The 20,064-nt window shown below is 37.9% G+C and overlaps 1 protein-coding gene, 1 long non-coding RNA gene and 1 pseudogene across 4 annotated transcripts; 1 reads left to right on the top strand and 2 right to left on the bottom strand.

Moving 5' to 3' along the window:
* Positions 1-3,665: 3,665 nt before the first annotated feature.
* LOC133723801 (uncharacterized) lies at positions 3,666-7,118 on the bottom strand. Of its 3 annotated transcripts, none has more exons than XR_009853279.1 (4): positions 6,964-7,118; positions 4,223-5,300; positions 4,023-4,104; positions 3,666-3,922 (listed from the first exon to the last, which is right to left on the bottom strand). It is a non-coding gene; the product is annotated as an uncharacterized LOC133723801 (long non-coding RNA). The 3 variants fall into 3 exon arrangements; XR_009853280.1 differs by having other exon boundaries at positions 4,023-4,960; positions 5,045-5,300; XR_009853278.1 differs by having other exon boundaries at positions 4,023-5,300.
* A 5,723-nt stretch (positions 7,119-12,841) lies between these two features.
* LOC133722206 (barwin-like) lies at positions 12,842-13,689 on the top strand. Its single transcript, XM_062149025.1, has 2 exons — positions 12,842-13,263; positions 13,346-13,689. The coding sequence occupies exons 1-2, from the start codon at positions 12,851-12,853 to the stop codon at positions 13,587-13,589; spliced, it is 657 nt and encodes a 218-aa protein (XP_062005009.1). The 5' UTR covers positions 12,842-12,850; the 3' UTR covers positions 13,590-13,689.
* A 132-nt stretch (positions 13,690-13,821) lies between these two features.
* Positions 13,822-17,668, bottom strand: LOC133720932 (cyclin-T1-4-like; annotated as a pseudogene).
* Between the last annotated feature and the right edge of the window lie 2,396 nt (positions 17,669-20,064).

The raw sequence follows: 20,064 nt of genomic DNA, 5'->3' as shown, positions 1-20,064 counted from the left end.
CATATCCTAAATTAAATAAGGGTTTAACAACTTGATTAATAAATAAATATATATATATATATGTTCAATACCACAAAAAATAAATAAAAAAAAATAAAAAATGCAACGAGTCCCAGAAAACCTAAAGCAGGCGAGGAAATAAATCTGCACCAAATAAGCAACTAAATCAAAATCATAGATTAATTAAGACGGGCTGGGAAAGTTCTACCTGTCTAAAACCTGAGAGGTCTAAAGAACTGGTTTCAGGTTTCCAACAGCAATTTGGAATTTAGGATGATGACTTCAACCAATGAAACTAATTGCTAAAATACATCCTTCAACATAATTATAACAAACTACTCTCTCCATAACATTCTTAAAGATTTCAACTCTTCCAATTAAGATATAATTTGAGTGAGCACAAGTTAGAGTAGACAACATAATCTTCATCAATAACTTGGAGGGCTTCAAGATTATCAACTCAAATTTAAGATCAAAATGAATTTCAAGTTATCTATGATACCATAAATGTTGAAGGTAAAACTTAGAGAAGTAGTGAAGAAAAACTCTCTCTCTCTCTCTCTCATTTGGCAGACAGATAGGCAATAATTAGCATCATCAAATCCGAAGCCATTTGGGTATACTGCATCCAACTCGATATCACTTGCAAACTCACACAAACCAAAACAAACAGTTGGATGCGCCTTATGCCGGCCACAAATTTGAATAGCTATACATGACTAGCCAATAGCATTTTATTCAAATCCAGCAGAATAAGATTCAGGCATCCTTACTTGGAACAGTAAAATTGAGGTTTACATTAGCTGAGAAAACTTCATGTACTGCTAGATATCGCAGTTGGTGACCAGTTCTTTCTAGCAGGTGGTTGAAATCAACAAAAACGGTGCCTGCAATCCCTTTAACAAATTTCAGGCAAGGAAAAGTCCTTTTACATAGACTTTTGATTTCGATGTTCATTATGAGTGACACACTCATGCTACAGATTTTATCCAGAAGGAAAGTGCTTACGATAGTAAACTAGTTGAAATAAATTAGGGTGGGGGGATTACAAAATTATCAATGGATAAGATTGAACTATAAAAAAGAGTCAAATTAAAGAGTCAAAAGTGAAAGCAAGCTTTTTAGAAGTACTATACACAGCAGTGCATCATTGTGGCCAATTCAACATACATGCAAATTGCAATAGATTTAGATTCAAAAGAGTCAATAAACTGCAAACATATTGTACACAATATTGACAACTAATTGTCAGGACAATAAAAGATTCTCATAATGGTGCTACTACTATTAATGGTGATACTGGTGATGTGGTCAAGAGTGAAGGTAATGACTCTGGTGCTAGCATAGCTAGTAATGTTGCTGTGATTAATAATGCAAAGCTTACTGGAAGCAATACGAAGTCAGCTCAAGTCAAGAGTCTTAGTCAAACTAGTCAAGTCTCCACAAGCGCTTCAAATTTGAGCTTATGTATCAGTGACTTCATCAATTCAATCACACGTGAGGTTAACCGCTTCACAACCGGGACTCACTCTGCTCCACAAATTGAGCATCTCAACGTCATTTTGAACTGTTGCATGAGGAGTCAATCCTGACCGCACCATGGTCTACACGTGGCGTAATCCTGTTGACAGTCCAGACTTAATTAGCACTGTTAATTAGCTTACTTAGTGTGTTAATTGTGTCTTCCAAATTAGTACAAATAGCTCTTCTGTAATTTCTTTAGGGGTGGAAAAATCATTCTGTAAGTTTCAATTTCAAGTTGCTTCTATTTTCTCTCTGTGCTTCGTCTTCTTCCACAAGTTAGGCTAGGGTTTCATTTTTTGCCATTGAAGCTTAGTTTCTAGCTTATGTGATGATTGTTCATGAGTTTTAGCACTAATATATGATTAAAAACCAATCTTGCCAATAAATATGAGATAGCACAAATTGATATACATGTATAAAATCCAAAGCAACATAGAATCAAGGGTAAAATCTTTATATGGTACCTGAACTATCACGAAATGCACTTTTTGGTATCTACAAATTTTTAGGGAGTCTAGTGGAACCTGAGTTACTGAGTAAATGAACATGCCTCCTGCTTAATGAATCCTCTATTTCAGAGAAAAGACCGGAGACTTACCCTTTCTAGAAAGACGTGTGAATCCCTGTCTCATTATTATTTGGTAAAACCCTGAGATCGACCTCATAGGAACTATGAAAGACAAAAGACCGTACCATAAAATATGAGAAAACTTATACAAAGCCTCTAGTTCGAGCTTGAATTTAACTGAACCACCAACCCTCTCTTCGGAAATTTGCGTCGCCACCTCATCGCCGACGTAGTCTCTCACCACTGCAAGCGTGATATTCACTCTGGTCTAACTCCTCTTGCCTAAAGACAAGGCCACAAGGGATGCAGCCAAGCGATTGCGAGCACGCGCTGGTGTCTATTGCCGAACCGGCACAAGAGCGAGACGTGGACGTCGTCGGCGGTCTGGCTTTCCTCTTCGTGTATGTCGTAGAAGTTGATATCGAGCATGTGGCTAGGGTTTATGGCTACGAGTGTGAAGTCCCACGTGGCAGTTAACTAGGCGGAGCGACTCGAATTTAGTGAGGACATGACGGCTGATTCGACCCCGGAATATGGGGTGTTGGTGATCAAACATGAGATTTGCGACGGTGTAGTGGAGGATAATGAGTGTAAACGCGGTGGTGATGAGTAGAGTTATGTGGTAGTAGCAGCCATTCTTGTTGAAGCAACGCTCTACTTCCTCTTTGGCCAACGCATATGTCATTGTCGTTTGGGAATTAAGGATTTTCTGAGTCTCCTTTGGGAACTTGGATGTCATATATATCTGACCATCTTCCTTCCCTATAGACGTGGAGATGAGCCTCCCATCTTGACTCGGTTCCAAACTCCATTATTCAAAAAATACTGTAAGTTTCTACTCATATACAATTGTGTTACAGGCTTATTTTCTAGGGACATAATCTGTAGTATTTATCAGTTCACAATCTATAACTAGGGATACAATCTGATTTGTTTGATACACAGTATGTTGGAAACAATATCCTATCTCCAATGAAAATACAACTGATTAATGTCGTTGAATTTATTCCTTTTCATCTTAACTATCACTATGCCAAAAACTGCATCACACAATGGTAAAAAACCGTTGCATGATTTAGAGACTCACCGTCATCTATCGAGCGGTTGTTTGATGAAAATTCAAAGACGGTGAATCATCATTGTATGAGAGTCCATTAACCGACAGATATTGGTTAGCAGTGTTGCCCCAAAACTTGGCATATGCCAGATGCAGCCATGCGCAGCAGTTGGCATGGGACGCGGCCATACGTAACAGTTCAGATAACATAACTTGTTTTGATGGTGTTACTGGATAAGTTTTTCACATAACATTTTTTTAATTTTTCTGTTGTATATATGATTTAGATCATGACAACTGAGTTCAAGTCTTTTATGTTGTGTTAGAATATATTTGATTTAAAAATCCATTATGTGATATGTTTGATTGCATTGTGTAGATACCCAAATTTTGTGTACTCAAACAACATTGCATTGACATTACTGGAAAACTGTTGTATGATTATTTGAAACATTCATTCCGTGAATTCATTTGTGCATCAATATTGCTCCATTTTATTAGGTACTGTAGAATTGGAAACAAAGCTAATTACAATCCATCAGATGAGTAATCCAACACATATATTGAACTTCAAACATAAAAATGGAGTATTTCATCATCATCCAAGCCAACCTTAAAACAACAAAGCATTCTAATCTAAGCATTCTGACCCAAAGTGAGTCTTCACAATTGATTTCACATGTGTACTTTTTGAGGTTTGTGTAGGACTGCCCACACCCAACAAACATGACCGGAGCTCCAGATATGTAAACCATGGAAAGCGCAACTTCAACCTACACATTACATTGATTCAGTTATTCACCATTTTAATTATAATCTAAGCAATGAAAAAAGGCACAAATTAATATCTAAAACTATTTGCAGTTTACTTACCTTATCGTCTACAGTATCAATCTTAGTGAGTACTATTCCATCTATAAATATGGGGCTAGGTGAAAGTGAGATCAGCCAGCTTCTGCAGTACCAAAGAGAGCGCCTTTAGTAACCAAACATTGAAAATACAATGACACAGATAACAACACAAATTTAGGCAGTAGGTAACATAAAATTATTGTTTCAACAAAGTGTACTACCTTACAAATCATTAATCGAGCTACACTACATGCATTAGAGAAGCAAAGCAAAGGTAATCATTAGGTATGCCATTTCATGGTTGTCTTTTATCTTAGTCTTCAACATAGAAACCTGTCTACAGATGCATCAGAGAGATTAGAAAAGACTTGCTTATATCATGATTGACCAAGTTCAATAGCCTTGAGATCTCAATTATGTTGAGAATATATACATCCCACATGAGAAAAAATGGGACCTTAAAAATGGGACCTTACCTATGAGTTTATAAGGGTTTGGGCCACTCCATCTATTGCCAATTGGTTTTGGATGTGAAACCCAAATTACTTCATCATGGTATCAGAGCCAGGTTATCCCACGTGTGCATGCCTCACTGCCACACAGGCTCTACGTCATCCAAAGTTGTCCACGTGTATGGTTTGAAAATTCGCCACACGTGCGGGGGCGTGTTGAGAATATATACATCCCACATGAGAAAAATGGGACCTTAAAAATGGGATATTGCCTATGGGTTTATAAGGGTTTGGGCCACTCCATCCATTGCCAATTGGTTTTGGATGTGAAATCCAGATTACTTCATCAAATTAATGAAATCATACTTGCCTTATCTTCCCTAGTATAATCATCATATTGGGCAGGTTTGAAAAACTTAAGGAAACTGTAACAAATTTCAGGTGCAGTCATGGACTTGGCATTCTTTGATTGTCAAGTTTTTCCCAGGATACCACTCAATCTCAGTCCTACAAGGCATCCCAATTCTCAACTTTAGAATAAGAGAAAGAAAAAAAGAGGAAAAATCACTACACCACAGAAACTAGAATTACCCAATATCCTTCCTCCATATGGGCTCATGTTCTTCAATCATGTGATATGTTTTTGTTAGTACAGAGTTTTTAAAATAAGGATTGGGACCAAATAAGAATTCCAGTTTAAATCCTTTAGGATCATGTATCCTGCACCACTTGATATCTTTGAGATACTGGAGAGCGTGTTTGTCATGTGATCTATTCCCGGAAACAACTTATCTACCAATGCAGCTCTGTCCTTAAAAAGTTTATGTTCCAACATCTTATGCTGGCCCTGCAAAATAACAACATGTAGGGGGTAGTCTTAAGCACATAATTTGGTTAATTCTCGGAGGAAGTATACAAACTGTATCTAAAAAATTGGCTTGTACAGAAAAAAAAAAATACACTTATGCAGACTGAAACTGAAGAAATAAATTTTGAAGAAATAAATTTTGAAATCAGCCAACTTCTATTTGTCTCAACACAACAATGGGACCATAGATCAAGCATATCATTGGACAAATTCAAAATAAGAAGAGAACTCAACACTATGGCTTAAATTGAATTGGGGATTCGAACGGCAGTGAGATCTAGCAAAACAACGTTGTTTTGTCCCTGAGCTCGATCTTCATCTCTTCCACTTTTGAATCAACTCGGTGCAGTATGCCCTACGACTAGGAGCCATCATGAGCCCGAAGCCCAACCTGTGGTGGTGGAGACGGACGCGGAGGAGTGTTTTGCCTCTGAGAAGCATAAAATTATGAGATCCCATTTCGGTAATCAATCATTCAGTCTTTGAGTGGTGGAGGAGTTTTAGGGTTTTATGGGAGAATTAGGGTTTTTGAGAATTAGGGGCAATGGGTGGATCAATTCAAAAACCCTAAATTTGAGATTAAATGGGGTGGAATTATGAATTTAAGAAGAGAGGTTGGCTAATTTAGGGAATTTTGAAAATAATAGGAGGTGGTGGTGACTTCTGCAAGACGTCGGAGTCGATAGTAGAAGGGATCGGTAGGGCAGAAGAAATACCTGGTCTGGAGCTTCCAGAAGAAATCCCAGATTTGTCTTCTCTCTCATCGAAGGAAGAGTGCTATGGTTATGGTCAAAGAAAAGTTTCCGAGTGTTGAAAGGACTCCAAGCTTCTAATAACCTAAGTGGCAGTGAGAGAATAGGTTGTTGCCTAATTGAGTCAAAAACGGGTCTAACGTTTTTGTTTTTATTTTTATTTTTTATTAATTACTGAGACAACATATAGATAAATTGATGTTGTTTGATTTGCTACACAGCTGAGGAAGCAAAAAGGAAAAATTCCCACCCGTGCAATCAAACATGTCGGACTTGGCGCTACAGCTAGGCATTTCTCATTCAGACAACACAAATATGTCATTCTGTTGTACGAACTTGCAAGCATAACCAACAATTCAAGCAAAACTTTGTTCGTTTTGAGGGTATGATAATTTGCAAGTTAAACTCCTACAACAAAATTAACCAAATTTGACTCAAGACAGGAGAGAAATATGCATGTTATTTTTTTTCTTTCATTTAGACAACAAAAAATCCCTCTTTCTGTTGTGCAATAACGTCCTTTTACCTAAAAATTTCAGAATTAGAACATCTTTATACAACAAACGTTTCTTAGATATTTTGTATGATTCACTTTCCAACTTTTGTAATTCTCATTTTTAAACTTCTCTATAGTAGTTTGATGAACCCTTCCATTTTTTTTATACTTACAGTAGAGTTTATCCGAACTCTTGTTGAAAGGAAGCAGCTAATGGAACTATGGAACCCGTTGAACTGATCTGTACCTTCAAGTTGAGTGATAAGCCGCTGAACTATGTATAATTTTGCTGAACAATAAACGAGTTGATGACATGTTTCTTAAAAAAAAATATATATATATATATATATATATATATATATATATACATATTTAAATAACCTATGTATTATACCTCTCTTTAATTTGGTAAATCATTGATTCGATGATTGATTTAGCTGCTATAATAAATCTTCTCGACTGCATCATCTTCCTCTTCATCTTGACATCCATCTTTTAGAAACATCGACTATCATCATTTGTGTTGTGAAAAATAAAATGTAACCAAGCAATTAGCTAGACAATTAGAAATGAGTGCACAACCCACTCGTCTTGAGTCTCTTTTTATAGATCGGTGGATGATTCTAGATTGACGGTTTTGAAAACAAAAACAATGGACCATGCCGCAGTTTCGAAAAATAGTGGGAGATTAAGTGGTTTTGAGAAACAATAAACCGTTTCAAACATAAATTTCGGTCTTAATCAATTCTTTCTTAAAATAAAAAAAAATTAAACATTTCACACCAGGGCCATATATAATTTAGACACATGTTGTTTCCTTTTTTTGGTCCACTCTACTCATGCATTAGTGGATGATTCTAGATCGACAGTTTTGAAAACAAATGCAATGGACCATGCCGCCATTTTTGAAAGACAGTGAAGAATCATGTTGTTTTAAAAATATAAAAATAATAATCCGCTTTTACACAGAGTAAATCTACAACTCTTTTAGAAGCTTCAATCATGATAAAAAAAATCATGATCGAAAGAGCAAGGAGATCGTGAATCAGGTTAACCATGGCTAAAAATTAATCTAGTAACTATATTTAGCATAACCAATCATTATACAATCAAGCTAACTATATCAAATCAAATCTTTAGTAAGAAATTACCGGTACAAACTAATGTTCCACTAAGTAGTGATATGACGAAGAGAAGTTCACTCGACACAAAACTAAGCTCTCTTACATTTCTACTAGGGCCGGTCCTTAGATTATTTAGGCATGAGGTGAATATTTAGAATGTGACTTCATACTATTTTTTTTTCTTGTTTCATGTAATCTTTTTTTTTTCATGATAAGTATAGCTTTAAATATAGAATTGTAATTTTTTTTTGGGTCCTTGACCAAAAGCACTAAAATGAGCTAAAATTATCCTACTTACCCCAGCAACAGATTTTTGTTCCCACTTACACAATTTAACACCAAATGACCATTTTACCCTGAACACAATTACTACCACTCCCTATCTCTCTCCTCCTTCCGATCTAGTTTCTCTCTCTCCACGATTTGCACAAACCGATTCTCTCCCTCTCTCTCTCATCACTGTAAAGTCTCCGGCGAGGTTTACCGGTGTTTTCTGGTGAGGTCCCTTTATATTATGTCCTCCACCTCCTCCTCTTCCGAGCCCAACTTCGAAAATGGATCCTCCAAGCCGCGCCAGCAGTAGCCTCTGCTCACTGTTCCTCCCGGCCACATCGCCTTTGCAAGTCCGGCAGCGTCACCGAGCAGCTCCAACAGGCCACCGGCGCAAAGATCCGAATCGAGGAGCCGCCTCATCTCGACTCGCCGGACCGGGTCGTCGTCATCATCACCGTCGACTCTCTCTCTCTCTCTTACGCCGACGACGTCGTTCTTGCCCCAAAACAGCAACTCTCCGGTCCCTTCTCTGTTTTTGCCCCAAAACCGCAACCGACAAAGCCATTCTGGGAGGAAAAAAAAAAGGAGCAAGCGGAGAAGATGGAAAGGTGAAGAGGTGGGTGCCCAAAGTTTTATTTGTCTGATTTTAGGAATATTAGTTCCCATTCCGGCTACCGAAAGTTCTATTGGGGGGCAATAGACGTCTACTGGGGGGCAATACATGGCTGATAGACGTCTATTGGGGGGTAATAGACGTCTATTGCCCTTCTATTGGGGGGCAATAAACCTTCCCGGTGAGGTTTTCAGAAAAGTCCGGTGGGCTTGAAGGTACCTGTTTAGCAACCCCCCCCCCCCCCAAAAAATAAATAAATAAAAAATCAAAAAATATCGGAACGAGACACTTCTGTGGTGCACACCAAATAAGACACTTCATGTTCATAAGAATCTTAATTTTTCAACTCATAGACCTAACAATTAAGGTTTTTTTATTTTTTTATGTTACTATTATTTTAATCATTGCCAAATAACTAAAGTAATCCATCAGAGATGATTACATCTGATTATAAATTTTTGACACCAAACCCTAACCTTAAAGTCTAAAGTCTAAACTAGTCTAAATTGGAAACCAAGGGAAAAAAAAAAATTGTTTGGCGGATTATTATCAATACTAGCCTCATATTTGTGCAGATGTACGAACTGATCACAAAGTCTATGTAAAAAATAAAATGAGGTGATTAATTTTGATTTATCAATTTATCGACTTGCTTGTAGTCTGTAGACGTGAGAATTTGAAATGAATGCAATTATCTATTCTATATTGCTTCCATCCACGTCTCTTTTCCATAATTTATCTCTTTATTTATTTTTTTATTTATTACTATAATAATCCTTGTATTTATTTGTTTCAATTAACTCGATAGGGGTAATTAAGGTAGTTTAAAATTTGGTGAAACTTTTGAGGGTTTCACTTTATAGTAGTCGAGTTAAGATGGTCCTTGCTCTAACAGTTTAGGCAAGAGGAGCGAGACCAGTGTAAACATCTCATTTGCAGTGGCGGGAGATTACCTCGACGTCGACGTTGGCAATGTGAATCTTGGAAGAGAAGACTCGTAATGGTTTGGTGAAATTTGGGATCTTTCTTGCTGCATGGTTTTTATGAATTTTCTATTGATTTACTGGGAGGGTCCAGACTATTGCCAGGATTTCTATGAAGTTGATTTCAGAGTTTTACCTCCTGCATGTAGTGTAGGTGGTGAATTTCTATCCTCTCTCTTGTTTGAAACAATAAACTGCTTATCAACATATATGAACCCTAACTCTCAGAAATGATCAATTCCTGTTATATATCTGGATAGGATCGATATTTTTGCATAATGAATTGGTTACCATTGCTACGAAACCACTATTTTTTTTTTCATTTTACTTGCCAAATCTTTGAAGAGAAATTTTATTCACACATTGCTAAATGATAGATACACATCTCTTACTTAATACACAACCTATTAACTTTTTTATTTTAATATTTTACTAGAAACACAAACCCCAAACTTCCTAAACTATCCTCATTCACAATACACAATATTTTTTCATTAAATAAATATCTTTTTTTTTTTTGCTGAAATAAATTGAGATAAATATCTGTTAAGAGACTACTTTTTTTTTTTTTCTTATACAAGAGAGACTACCTATTGCATTGCTGCAGTTGAAAAAGTAAAAAATGAGACCCAAAGAATGGCATATTACACTAGAAGACTCAGCATCAATTCCTCAATGGCTCAATGTGAGAGTTTCGGGAAATCACATGGTCATCACTAAAGTTAATACAATGGCACCCAAAGAATGTTTTAATTGCTTTTCACTTGTTGGGTTGAACATACTCAAATGCCAATGGGGAATTGCTTGTCATTGAGGATTTGACCAAGACAATATTCATATGCCAATTGTTGAGATTTGTGAACTACTGATGATGAAATTGGAGCGAAACAAAACAAATACATCACAAGAGTTCTTGAGGAATTTTTCAAAGGTTTTCACTTGCTTTTTTTTTTTTTTATCGGAAAATAGGTCAGCCCTTTCATTAAATTCAGCAAGCAGTACAAAAACGAAACACCCCTATGGGGTCGACAGAAACAATCGTTCCTTAGAACCTCCCAAAACCCTATTCTAGAAGAATAAAATCCCGAAAAGTCCCCAGTACACCCACCTTTTAGGAAGTCCACGCACTATTATTCTAACAAAAACCAAGAAAACCTCGAAGTAGACATAAAATGGATTCAACTAAGGCACTGGTTTTTGTGACCCAAACAGAAATTAAACAATACTATAGGCCATAAAGACCCAATCCATCCAGCCCCATAACACAAGGGTAATCCAGCCCACTTGAAAACCTAGAGCAGTGAGCCTAGAGCTACGGCCCACAGGCCAATACAAGGTCCAAACGGCCCAGCTGCTCCAAGGTTCGACTTGAGCAGGGAAAGAAACCTCCTTGCCGCCACACTAGCCCTGAACGCCGCCACCAAAGCCACCGCCGCACTTTGGACAACCAGCATTATTCAAGCAGCCATTATTATCCATGCCAAAGTAAGACAAGATCGATCTCAATTTCAGCGATGGCAGATGAACATTCATTCCCCCACCATCGTCAAATTCATCCCATCCCACCTTCAATAACCATCGCCACAGCAGATCGAAGCATCCAAAAATTGGGTACCCGATCCCATCAGTCCAAGCCTTCAACGAAAGAAATCCTAGTGCCGTCGACCCCGCCGCCACATCTCCGACCCACACAGCCTGGGAATCAGCAACCACCAGGCAGTCCAACCAAACTGATCGACATCCATCAGGCTCCCATAATCGAAAGCCAACAATCTCCCTATCCCAGACAAAATCTGAGACTCCTTTCACACCTTCAGATCGAACAAAATCCACCCCTATAGCCTCTCCCTCAACATAGATCAAGAAGGAGGTGACAAGAAGCAAAGTCAGTCGGACTGACTTCAACGCAGCCATCAAATGACAACCAGGTATAGTAGAAAGGTCGAGCCGTCTACCAAACCCTAGCAGAGCATGCTAGGTCAATATGAGAAGACTATTAACCATATTTGTTGTGTTTTCACTTGCTCTTGTTTGTCCATATCATTTGGACAGTTAATACATTTTTGAAACCAGATTGATAAGAAGGCTCGATTCCATGCATGCTAAATTATTGAGAATCAAATTCATGATATCCATCTGCGGTAGACTTGGAAACAAAAAAAAAACTGCATATATTTCTTAATTCCAACTATGTTTCTTTATTGTTAATATAAATACCTCTTTTGGTAATTTAACTTACCCATAAAATGTGATGTTGGGTGTGTGAAAAAAGGGATGTGTATTTAGTATTTAGAGGTGTGTGAATAAAATTTCTCATCTTTGAAACTTTTCATATGTATAATGTACTTAACATACTTTTTAATGCATTCTCAAAAAAAAAAAAAACATACTTTTTAATGCACTTGCGCACTTTATGTTCTAAGCATCTCCAACAACTAATGACTAGTCTATTGACAATGCCTTAGGATTGAATATACAAAAATTGAGTCCAAATCGGGACGATGACATTGATCACGAGCATATAGAAATTGATGATGAAATTGATAGGTATGTATAACATAAGGGCTGCTCACCTAAAAAATAATTCTTAAGGAACTTGTTTTTTTATATGAAAAGATTATGATTATAAATGGAAGCCTCTAGGATATCCAGAGTTTACAAAATGAGAGCATTAGATGCATTTCTCGGGAAATTGTTAGTCCACGAGAAACCATCAAAAGATCCATGACCTACATTAGTCACTGCATCAGCTACAAAGTTTGCTTCCCTAAATACATGGTTTAAAGTGATAGAAGAAAAATTGGTAGCAATGTTCCGGATACCTTGGATAAGTTTTGCAATCCGCCAGGTGGCTATATGTGACCCTTCACAACATCAATAACCAACTTTGAATCGCCTTCAGCTTGTATATGTGTAAAACCTTGTTGTTGTGCACAATTTTTAAAGGACTGTGAAGGACAAATATATACAACCAAAACCTTGGCCTTTTCTTTTGAAAAATACCAAAACGTTAGCTTACATATGCATCAGATGCCTTTTCTTTTGGAAAATACCAAAACGTTAGCTTACATATGTGTGAGATAAGTTTGCTTTGCTGGATATGGATGATAGAAGCCAAATTTAGTTTGGGTTCCAAACTGAGGAAAGCCGCCCCGATTATTATTTATTGAGTCTGACTTCACCAGCCGCTTCAATGTTTGTCCACTTCTACTCCGGCCAACACTATAAGACTCAAACAATTCGATCTCTACACCATAATGTGCATTAATATACAAAACTTCTAAAAACATGGGTAGACTCAGTGGTTGCATTTTGGTACTACTAGTGTGCATAATAAGTGGTGGTGTAGCCCAACAATGTGGCCGGCAAGCTGGCGGCAAAACTTGTGCCGGCAACCTGTGTTGTAGCCAGTACGGCTACTGTGGCACCTCCGACGATTACTGCTCCCCATCTAAGGGATGCCAGAGCAAATGTAGCGGTGGCGGTGGCGGTGGCGGTGGAGGTGAGAGCGCGTCCAATGTGCGTTCAGCGTATCATATGTATAATCCGGAGCAACATGGATGGGACCTGGGTGCAGTGAGTGCTTATTGCGTTACTGGGGATGCTAGCAAACCCTACTCATGGCGAAGTAAATATGGCTGGACAGCTTTCTGTGGCCCGGCCGGGCCTCATGGCCAAGCTGCTTGTGGCAAATGCTTAAGGACAAGTAACCAAATAGCTTAATTTTATGATTATGTTATCCGCACTTTTTAAGTCATAGTGATGCATATGCTACCTGATATAGGTTAAAAATACGCGGACCGGAGCTCAAACGACGGTGAGGATTGTGGATCAATGCAGTAATGGAGGCTTGGATTTGGATGTGGGTGTGTTCCAAAAATTAGACACTGATGGAAGTGGATATGCACAAGGTCATCTCATAGTCAACTACCAGTTTGTCGACTGTGGAAATGTCCTCGATTCCCTGCTTTCTGAGTTTCTGATGGTGATAAAGATGTTCAGTAAACGTTCTGAGCTAGCTTTATAATAAAATGTCATGAGAGTTGTGACAACTTTTGGGGATTCCACCACCATGGGATTCCTGGAAATGGTTTCCAATAAACTGCACTCTCACATCTTTAGCAAAAGACGCTACTATACTCATCAACTCGTCAAATTTGTTCACCAAATAGTCACATATAACAACAAATATTAACTAGTATGATATAGACTTTATACACTTGAAAAATTAGTGTAATCAGATCCCCAATCAAACTACAATGCGGAACAATATATACATAGGAAGACCAGATCTCTTCTTCTCTTCAATGCATCTTTAAACTCTTGCATAATGAGTTCTGATTATCAAATTCCCCTCTTACTGCTTTAATCAAAGGACCACTATCACTTACCTGAGATGGTGGTAAAGCTTCCTTCGTAGTAGCATATAGTTGTAACCTTCTGCAAGATTTTGGCAGTTAATAGACATAACAGACTCTCCTAATCCTCTCTCCTTGACCAAGGGGGTATGTCTAGACAAAGATTCAGAATGATTGATTGTCGTACTTTTGGATGGTAAAGGCTCCAATTTACTATGCATCCACTTAATGACCTCTGCAAGAAATGAGAGATAAGTTATATACCTTAAATGAAGCAAACACCCAACACCAATATACAATAAGAAGGGAGGAGTTGAAGAGGGAAATCTGTGAACAATAAACTCATGAATCCAGTCTAACACTCAGCAAATGACTTCAATAGATGCATCATACATAAATCAAGAAAAAAAAAAGGAATGGAGCAGGGAATTGCAACCAACCATCTAATTGTTCCGGCGCCACATCAATCTCCAACCACCAAAATTTTCCCTTCTCTGTAGGTAGTTTGACTTCTAGAATTCTAGCAACAAGAACAATTGAACCAGCAGCAATGTAATGGGGCTTGTACTGTAGGCACAGTGATGTTTGAAGCCTACACTTTCATTCGTAAGTATAATCAATGATGCAAAATAACAAAAAGAAAGTCCAATTTTACATCTCCAGTAGGACACATACACAAGTCTTTTAAAAATTAAGAATATAATCCTCAGTTCCTCACCACTGATCAATAAGATGCCATGCCACCTTAGCAACCTTAGCGAGGTCAGGGATATTTAATCTCTTTAGAACCGCAACAAGTGTCTTGTATGGAAGCTGAATGTTGTTGTGAAATTTTAATTAAAACTCGCAAGCGCACGAATCGTTGTTAGTATAGTGTGCAAGTACGAGGTCGTTCCAACTGAAGATTGATAATCAATTTAAATTCTAACCTAATTAATCCAAACTATGAACACAAAAACACAATGAACAATTAAGATAAAGAAAGTATTGTTTTTAGATTTTCGAATAAAGAAATAATGTGAAACAAACAAACAAACAAAATAAAGTTTATAAGTTGAAAAGCAAAGATGATAAAACCTAGGGTTTCGAAATCAACCACTAACAATCTTATTTATGTTTCGATGCAATTAACAGATTCTTTTATTTCTTTTGATGACAATTCCCGTATCTAAGTCCAGGTACGGCACTTAGACCATAGTTTTCCTTAAGTGTATGATTCTCTCCAGGTACGGCAGAGGTCGTATATCCTAACATGCAGTCTATCCAGGTACGGCATAAATTTAACATATAGGACTCATTACGTTCTAGAAAACGAGAGAATCATGCAAACCATTACTTCAGGTACGACAATAATGTAATTCACAACTCTTAATCACAAGAAGCTAATTTGAATTATATTGCAGGTACGCCTCAAATTCATCTTCTAATTACTAGATGCAAAGCCCTAAGGTGATCAATCAAAGAACTTAAATATAAAGCATCAATTCAAATAGTGACTAAGAATTCATCATAAAGAAACTATAAATCCATCAATAAATCATCAAAGTACATAAACAATCATGCTAAGGCATCATCTTAACCCTAGAAAAAGGTTTAACAAAAGATAACTAAGTAAAACATAGGAAAAACATAAAAAGAATGGAAGGGGAAAAGAAGGGAAAGATGGATGAGTCGTCTCTGCTCCTTAGGCATCTACATTGTGCTCCCGAGACTCTCCCTTCATGTAAATTCGTGCTCCTTTATATAGGGAAGATTTCTGCTCATCTTTGGCTTCATGTTTCCTTGTAAAACTTGGATTTAGATTCCTTTCTTCATTTGGAATGGGAAAACCTTGAAATATCTCTTGTAGAAGTAGGAATAAGTTCATCATTGAATACTCATCTGAATTAACTTCCTTTAAACATTAGGATTTGACAATCTTGTGTCACGGAACTTGAGTTCTCCACGAATGGTTGTAAATTCCCGAGCAGATTTCCTGTCCAACCTATCTTCACTCAAATAATCATAACTTTCTCCAGAAGTATCGAAAACGAGATCCGTAAAATTCTATAGAAAGTAGACATCCGTAGCTTTCCATGCATATAAGGCTCATTGTCTGATTCGATCTGGGTAACTCCCAGTAATTCGGCGAAGTTGGATGTTCTGCACAGACAGATTCTGGGACCTGGGCGTCTTTTAATCCTATTTAGCTCATTTTAGCTTCTTTTCTTCTCTTTATGAGACAAACCTACAAAAACACTATAACAACACAAATGACTCGAAATAAGGAGGACTAAGCATAAATACTAAGATTAAGAGGCAAAGAAATATAGGAAAATATGAGCACATCAAATGTCAAGATCAAAGTCAATTGTTGTCAATAGAGCTCTCTCCGCCACTACAATCAACTCCTTTTGCTTTCTGAAAAATTCCTGCATGCAGAAGATGGGAACTGGGAAATGCTCAACCCTGAGTGCAGGAAATATATAATGAGGTAGTGCCATATAATTGGTATCGACATACTCTTTGTCTGATACTCTCTAAGGCAGACGGATTAAACTTGTGTGCTATCTCATATCTCATATGCCACAAAAGCAACATCACTCAGAAAGTGTGGTGTGTCGTCCACTTTGCAGGCGACAAGGATGCAAGCAGTTGCAATAGTCTGTAAAATGTTGACTGTCATATAGTTGAACAAAAAGGCTTCTTAGGTTGCCAAAAAAAATTTCATTTCATTATTCACACAGAAAAACTTTACCTGCCAATCATTCTTAGCATGAGACTGATGCATATAAAAGCGGTGGCACAACATCTTTGCAGTTGCAATTGTCAGATGAGGCCTGAAGGATATAAAACATCAACCTTTACCATTGAGTTTTGTATACCATCGTATGGAAATCAGTAGTTGATGAAAAGTAGCATTGATATAAACTGAAAAGGGAAACAGTAGACAGTGATATTTTCCCCCAAAAGAAAACTTAAAAAATAACAGAGATAACATAGCCATTGTATGACGAGTAGCACTAGTGAAAGGTGGGCAACTAAAAGGATATTTGGAGGCAATCAAAAGATTACACAGGAAAAAACTTGGATTAACTTCATTTACTCTGGAAACTTTTAATCATAAAGGAGAATGGAGAGGCAACTCAACCAAGTACAGATAAACAAATAAATAAAAAATATATAATATATATATATAGTTAGCACAATCAGCTAGAATATCCTGCCAATAAAAGTAAAACACAGGCAGTTTTGATATCACTCATACAGAAAGTCAGAAGCAACATTCCCAAATATTACTTGAGGCTTTTAGGCAACCAAGATGTTCATGCTTAGAATATGTAGCCTACATTTTAGCTCAAATTCAGCCTTGGTTTGTAGAATTACCTAAGATCAACTTGACCGGTAAAGCTAGTACGTATACTTGGCAACGATATACAGTTATAGAATAACTGAAAATACAGCATAGAATAGATAGCCATGCTATTGCAGTCAATGAGCCAAAACACGCCATACATAGTAAGAGAAACTCCAAATTTTCAGAACAACTACACCTCAGATGCTATCAAATAAATACACAAATAATCACAAGTACTTACACTTTAAGCTTCGTCCCAATCTCTTGAAGCAACAACGAGTAGGACCGCCGCAATTGGGCCTCTTTCTTCAGGCTAATGCCATCCCTCCGTGACGGAGAATGAGACTCTATTTCCTGCCTTGTAAAGAACCACTTACTCCTAGAGCACCCAGGTTCTTCTGGCATGGACATTCTACTTAAACAACCAATTAACAGTAATCTTTATCAAAGTACACTTTGAAGATTATAATTACATTTTAGTACCTAAGAACATTACTAAATAGGACAAGAACCCAGAAAAGGAAGGTAATTGTAAAAAAGTAAATTAGGGATTTCACCTCAATTAAGCAACTTGTTAGTTCTTTAACGAAATTAACAATCTTGCTTTCTTTCCCTAATTAAAGAAACCCTAATTCTTATTGGGACGAGCTAGCAATACCAAAGCACGAATTAAACAAATCCAAACACGAAAGTTGGAATCTTTCTCTCCTAAACACGTAAAATTTGAACTAATTGCAGAATTGAATAAAATTTGGGGGAGATTATCTCACCTGGAGCTCCGAATCTCCAAATCGGGTCGCGATTGGGGACGGGTTTCCAAATCGGGTTGATGTTTCGGGTCTGGAGGAGGGTGATCCGAGTAAGGGGGCTTTGGAGGTTTAGGGTTTGATCAAATTGATTAGGGTTTGAGCGGAGAGGAAGAAAACTGCTTCGGCTCGTTTTGGCGGGAAAGGGTGTTGGGCATTTCCTTTTATGTTTTTGTTGTGTTGGGCTAAACTTGTTGGGCTTTGACGAGCTTTGCTTTTTGGTTAGCTTTAACTTTTAATTAGCACATGTATTAATATCATCTACAAATCTCCCAACTAAGAGGTTGGAGGTTCGAATCTCCTGTGTGTGAGTTTCAACTCTTAGTGTTAGCTCAAGTGGTGAGGGAGGGTTGAAAAATAAGGTAGGACTAAGCTATATAAGGGGTTTTGATTCCCCTCTAATATAACCAAAAAAATGCATCAATATTGCCATCACACGACACGACCGTGCATACTCGCTTTTCAACCTTTTGAACTTGTAGCACAGTGGAAGCATTAACCACTTCACTTCAGAGCTCTGAAATCATTTTGATTTTTTTTTCTTCAATTTTTGTAGTTCTGTTAAGAGTAATATTTTAAAAAAATTAAGAAAATGAGGAAAGCAAAGTATGAGACAAAGCAATGACAGATAGACGGCAAGAGATGGAGAAAAGCAACCGGCACAGACGTTACTCTCCTTGTTTTGCTACAGATATATCTCATCAGTTTAAGTTAATATGTAAAACAAAAGTAGACAACAATGTAAGTATATGCATATGGATCATAATAAAACATCAACTTCAATGCAAATTAACCAACAGAGATATGGCATGCATGGGGATCTTATTGAAGCTATTTATTAATTTCGATCTGCTTACAATTAAATATACACATTATACAAGAAATGTACTACTTCATACTCTTGTTTGATTGAGCCTGCCGATAAATTAGCATGTATTTCTTATTTAATTAACGTTACGTACAATACAAGAATATTTCTATACCCAGAATCTTATCATTTTTGTTTTTGTTTTTGAAATAGAATCTTATAGTTTTTGACGTACGGGGTTCTTTAATTTGTAGTCTAGGCAATGGTATGTCTTCCTTTTATGAAATAATTATGCGACAATAACTAGTGGTGTACGTATTCAATAAATTCATAAATTTTTTTTTTTTTGAAACAAAAGTTCATTGCATTAGATGACCAGCCAAAGAGCCAGAGTCTAACATACATTTAAAGACAGAAAAATGGCGGGGTAACTACCACGCTCCTATCTAAGTAATGTAAACTCATTACAAGTCGATTTTGAGCCCGCTTTGGAAGCGCCCATAAACAAAGAACAACTCCGTGTCTTCTAGGGCAAAATCATTTACTAGCATCCCCATTAGCCAGGCGCGCAATTGCGGTACCAACAGAGAGCCACTTCCCAGCAAACAAATAGGAGTCAGATCCTCATCCAAAAGCCGCTTCCTCCAGTCCAACTCAAGATAATTACCAATTCCGAAGAACCATGATCTGAATTAGGACTGACACTTTAAAAAACCTTGAGCCCATAAAGTGGGCCTAGGTTTATAGCCCCGCAACCCAAGTTTGAGCCCAGGCCCAAAAGCCCAAGCCCAAACCCGAGTAGCCAAGACAATAGCCCTAGCCCCCAGTAGCCAAGTCGCCGCTGCCGCCGTCCAACCCTCCGGCGGCCGACCGCGACGGAGCCTGGCCATGGTGACCTCAAGCCGCAACCCAAGCAAAGTCTTCGAGCACCTGCACGTCCAGATCCACCGACGAGGAAACAACCTCAGCCCCTCCAAGTCGGAATCAGGAGAACAGACGGACCCCTGCACTCAATACCGAAATCCGACCCCGCACAGACCCGATAAGCACACCGTGATCGCGTCGACCTCTCCGATCCACTGGTCTTCCTCCACCACCGAAAGACCCTGTCCAAGCACACCGTGATCTGGAATCCGACCGGCCGGCCAACACAGCCCTCGCCAAGAAGCCCTGTCGCCGCTATACCAGCATGC

The sequence above is a fragment of the Rosa rugosa genome, chromosome 7 (assembly GCF_958449725.1).
Source record: "Rosa rugosa chromosome 7, drRosRugo1.1, whole genome shotgun sequence".
Lineage (NCBI taxonomy): Eukaryota > Viridiplantae > Streptophyta > Magnoliopsida > Rosales > Rosaceae > Rosa > Rosa rugosa.
Note: the sequence above shows the minus strand (reverse complement) of the source record. Positions and strands in the feature narration are given on the sequence as shown.

Excerpts from the sequence above, each read along its gene's own strand:
- LOC133722206 (XM_062149025.1), top strand. The coding sequence starts at position 12,851 with ATGGGTAGACTCAGTGGTTGCATTTTGGTACTACTAGTGTGCATAATA. Across the intron at positions 13,264-13,345 it reads GCTTGTGGCAAATGCTTAAG|GGTTAAAAATACGCGGACCG; the intron begins GACAAGTAACCA and ends CTACCTGATATA.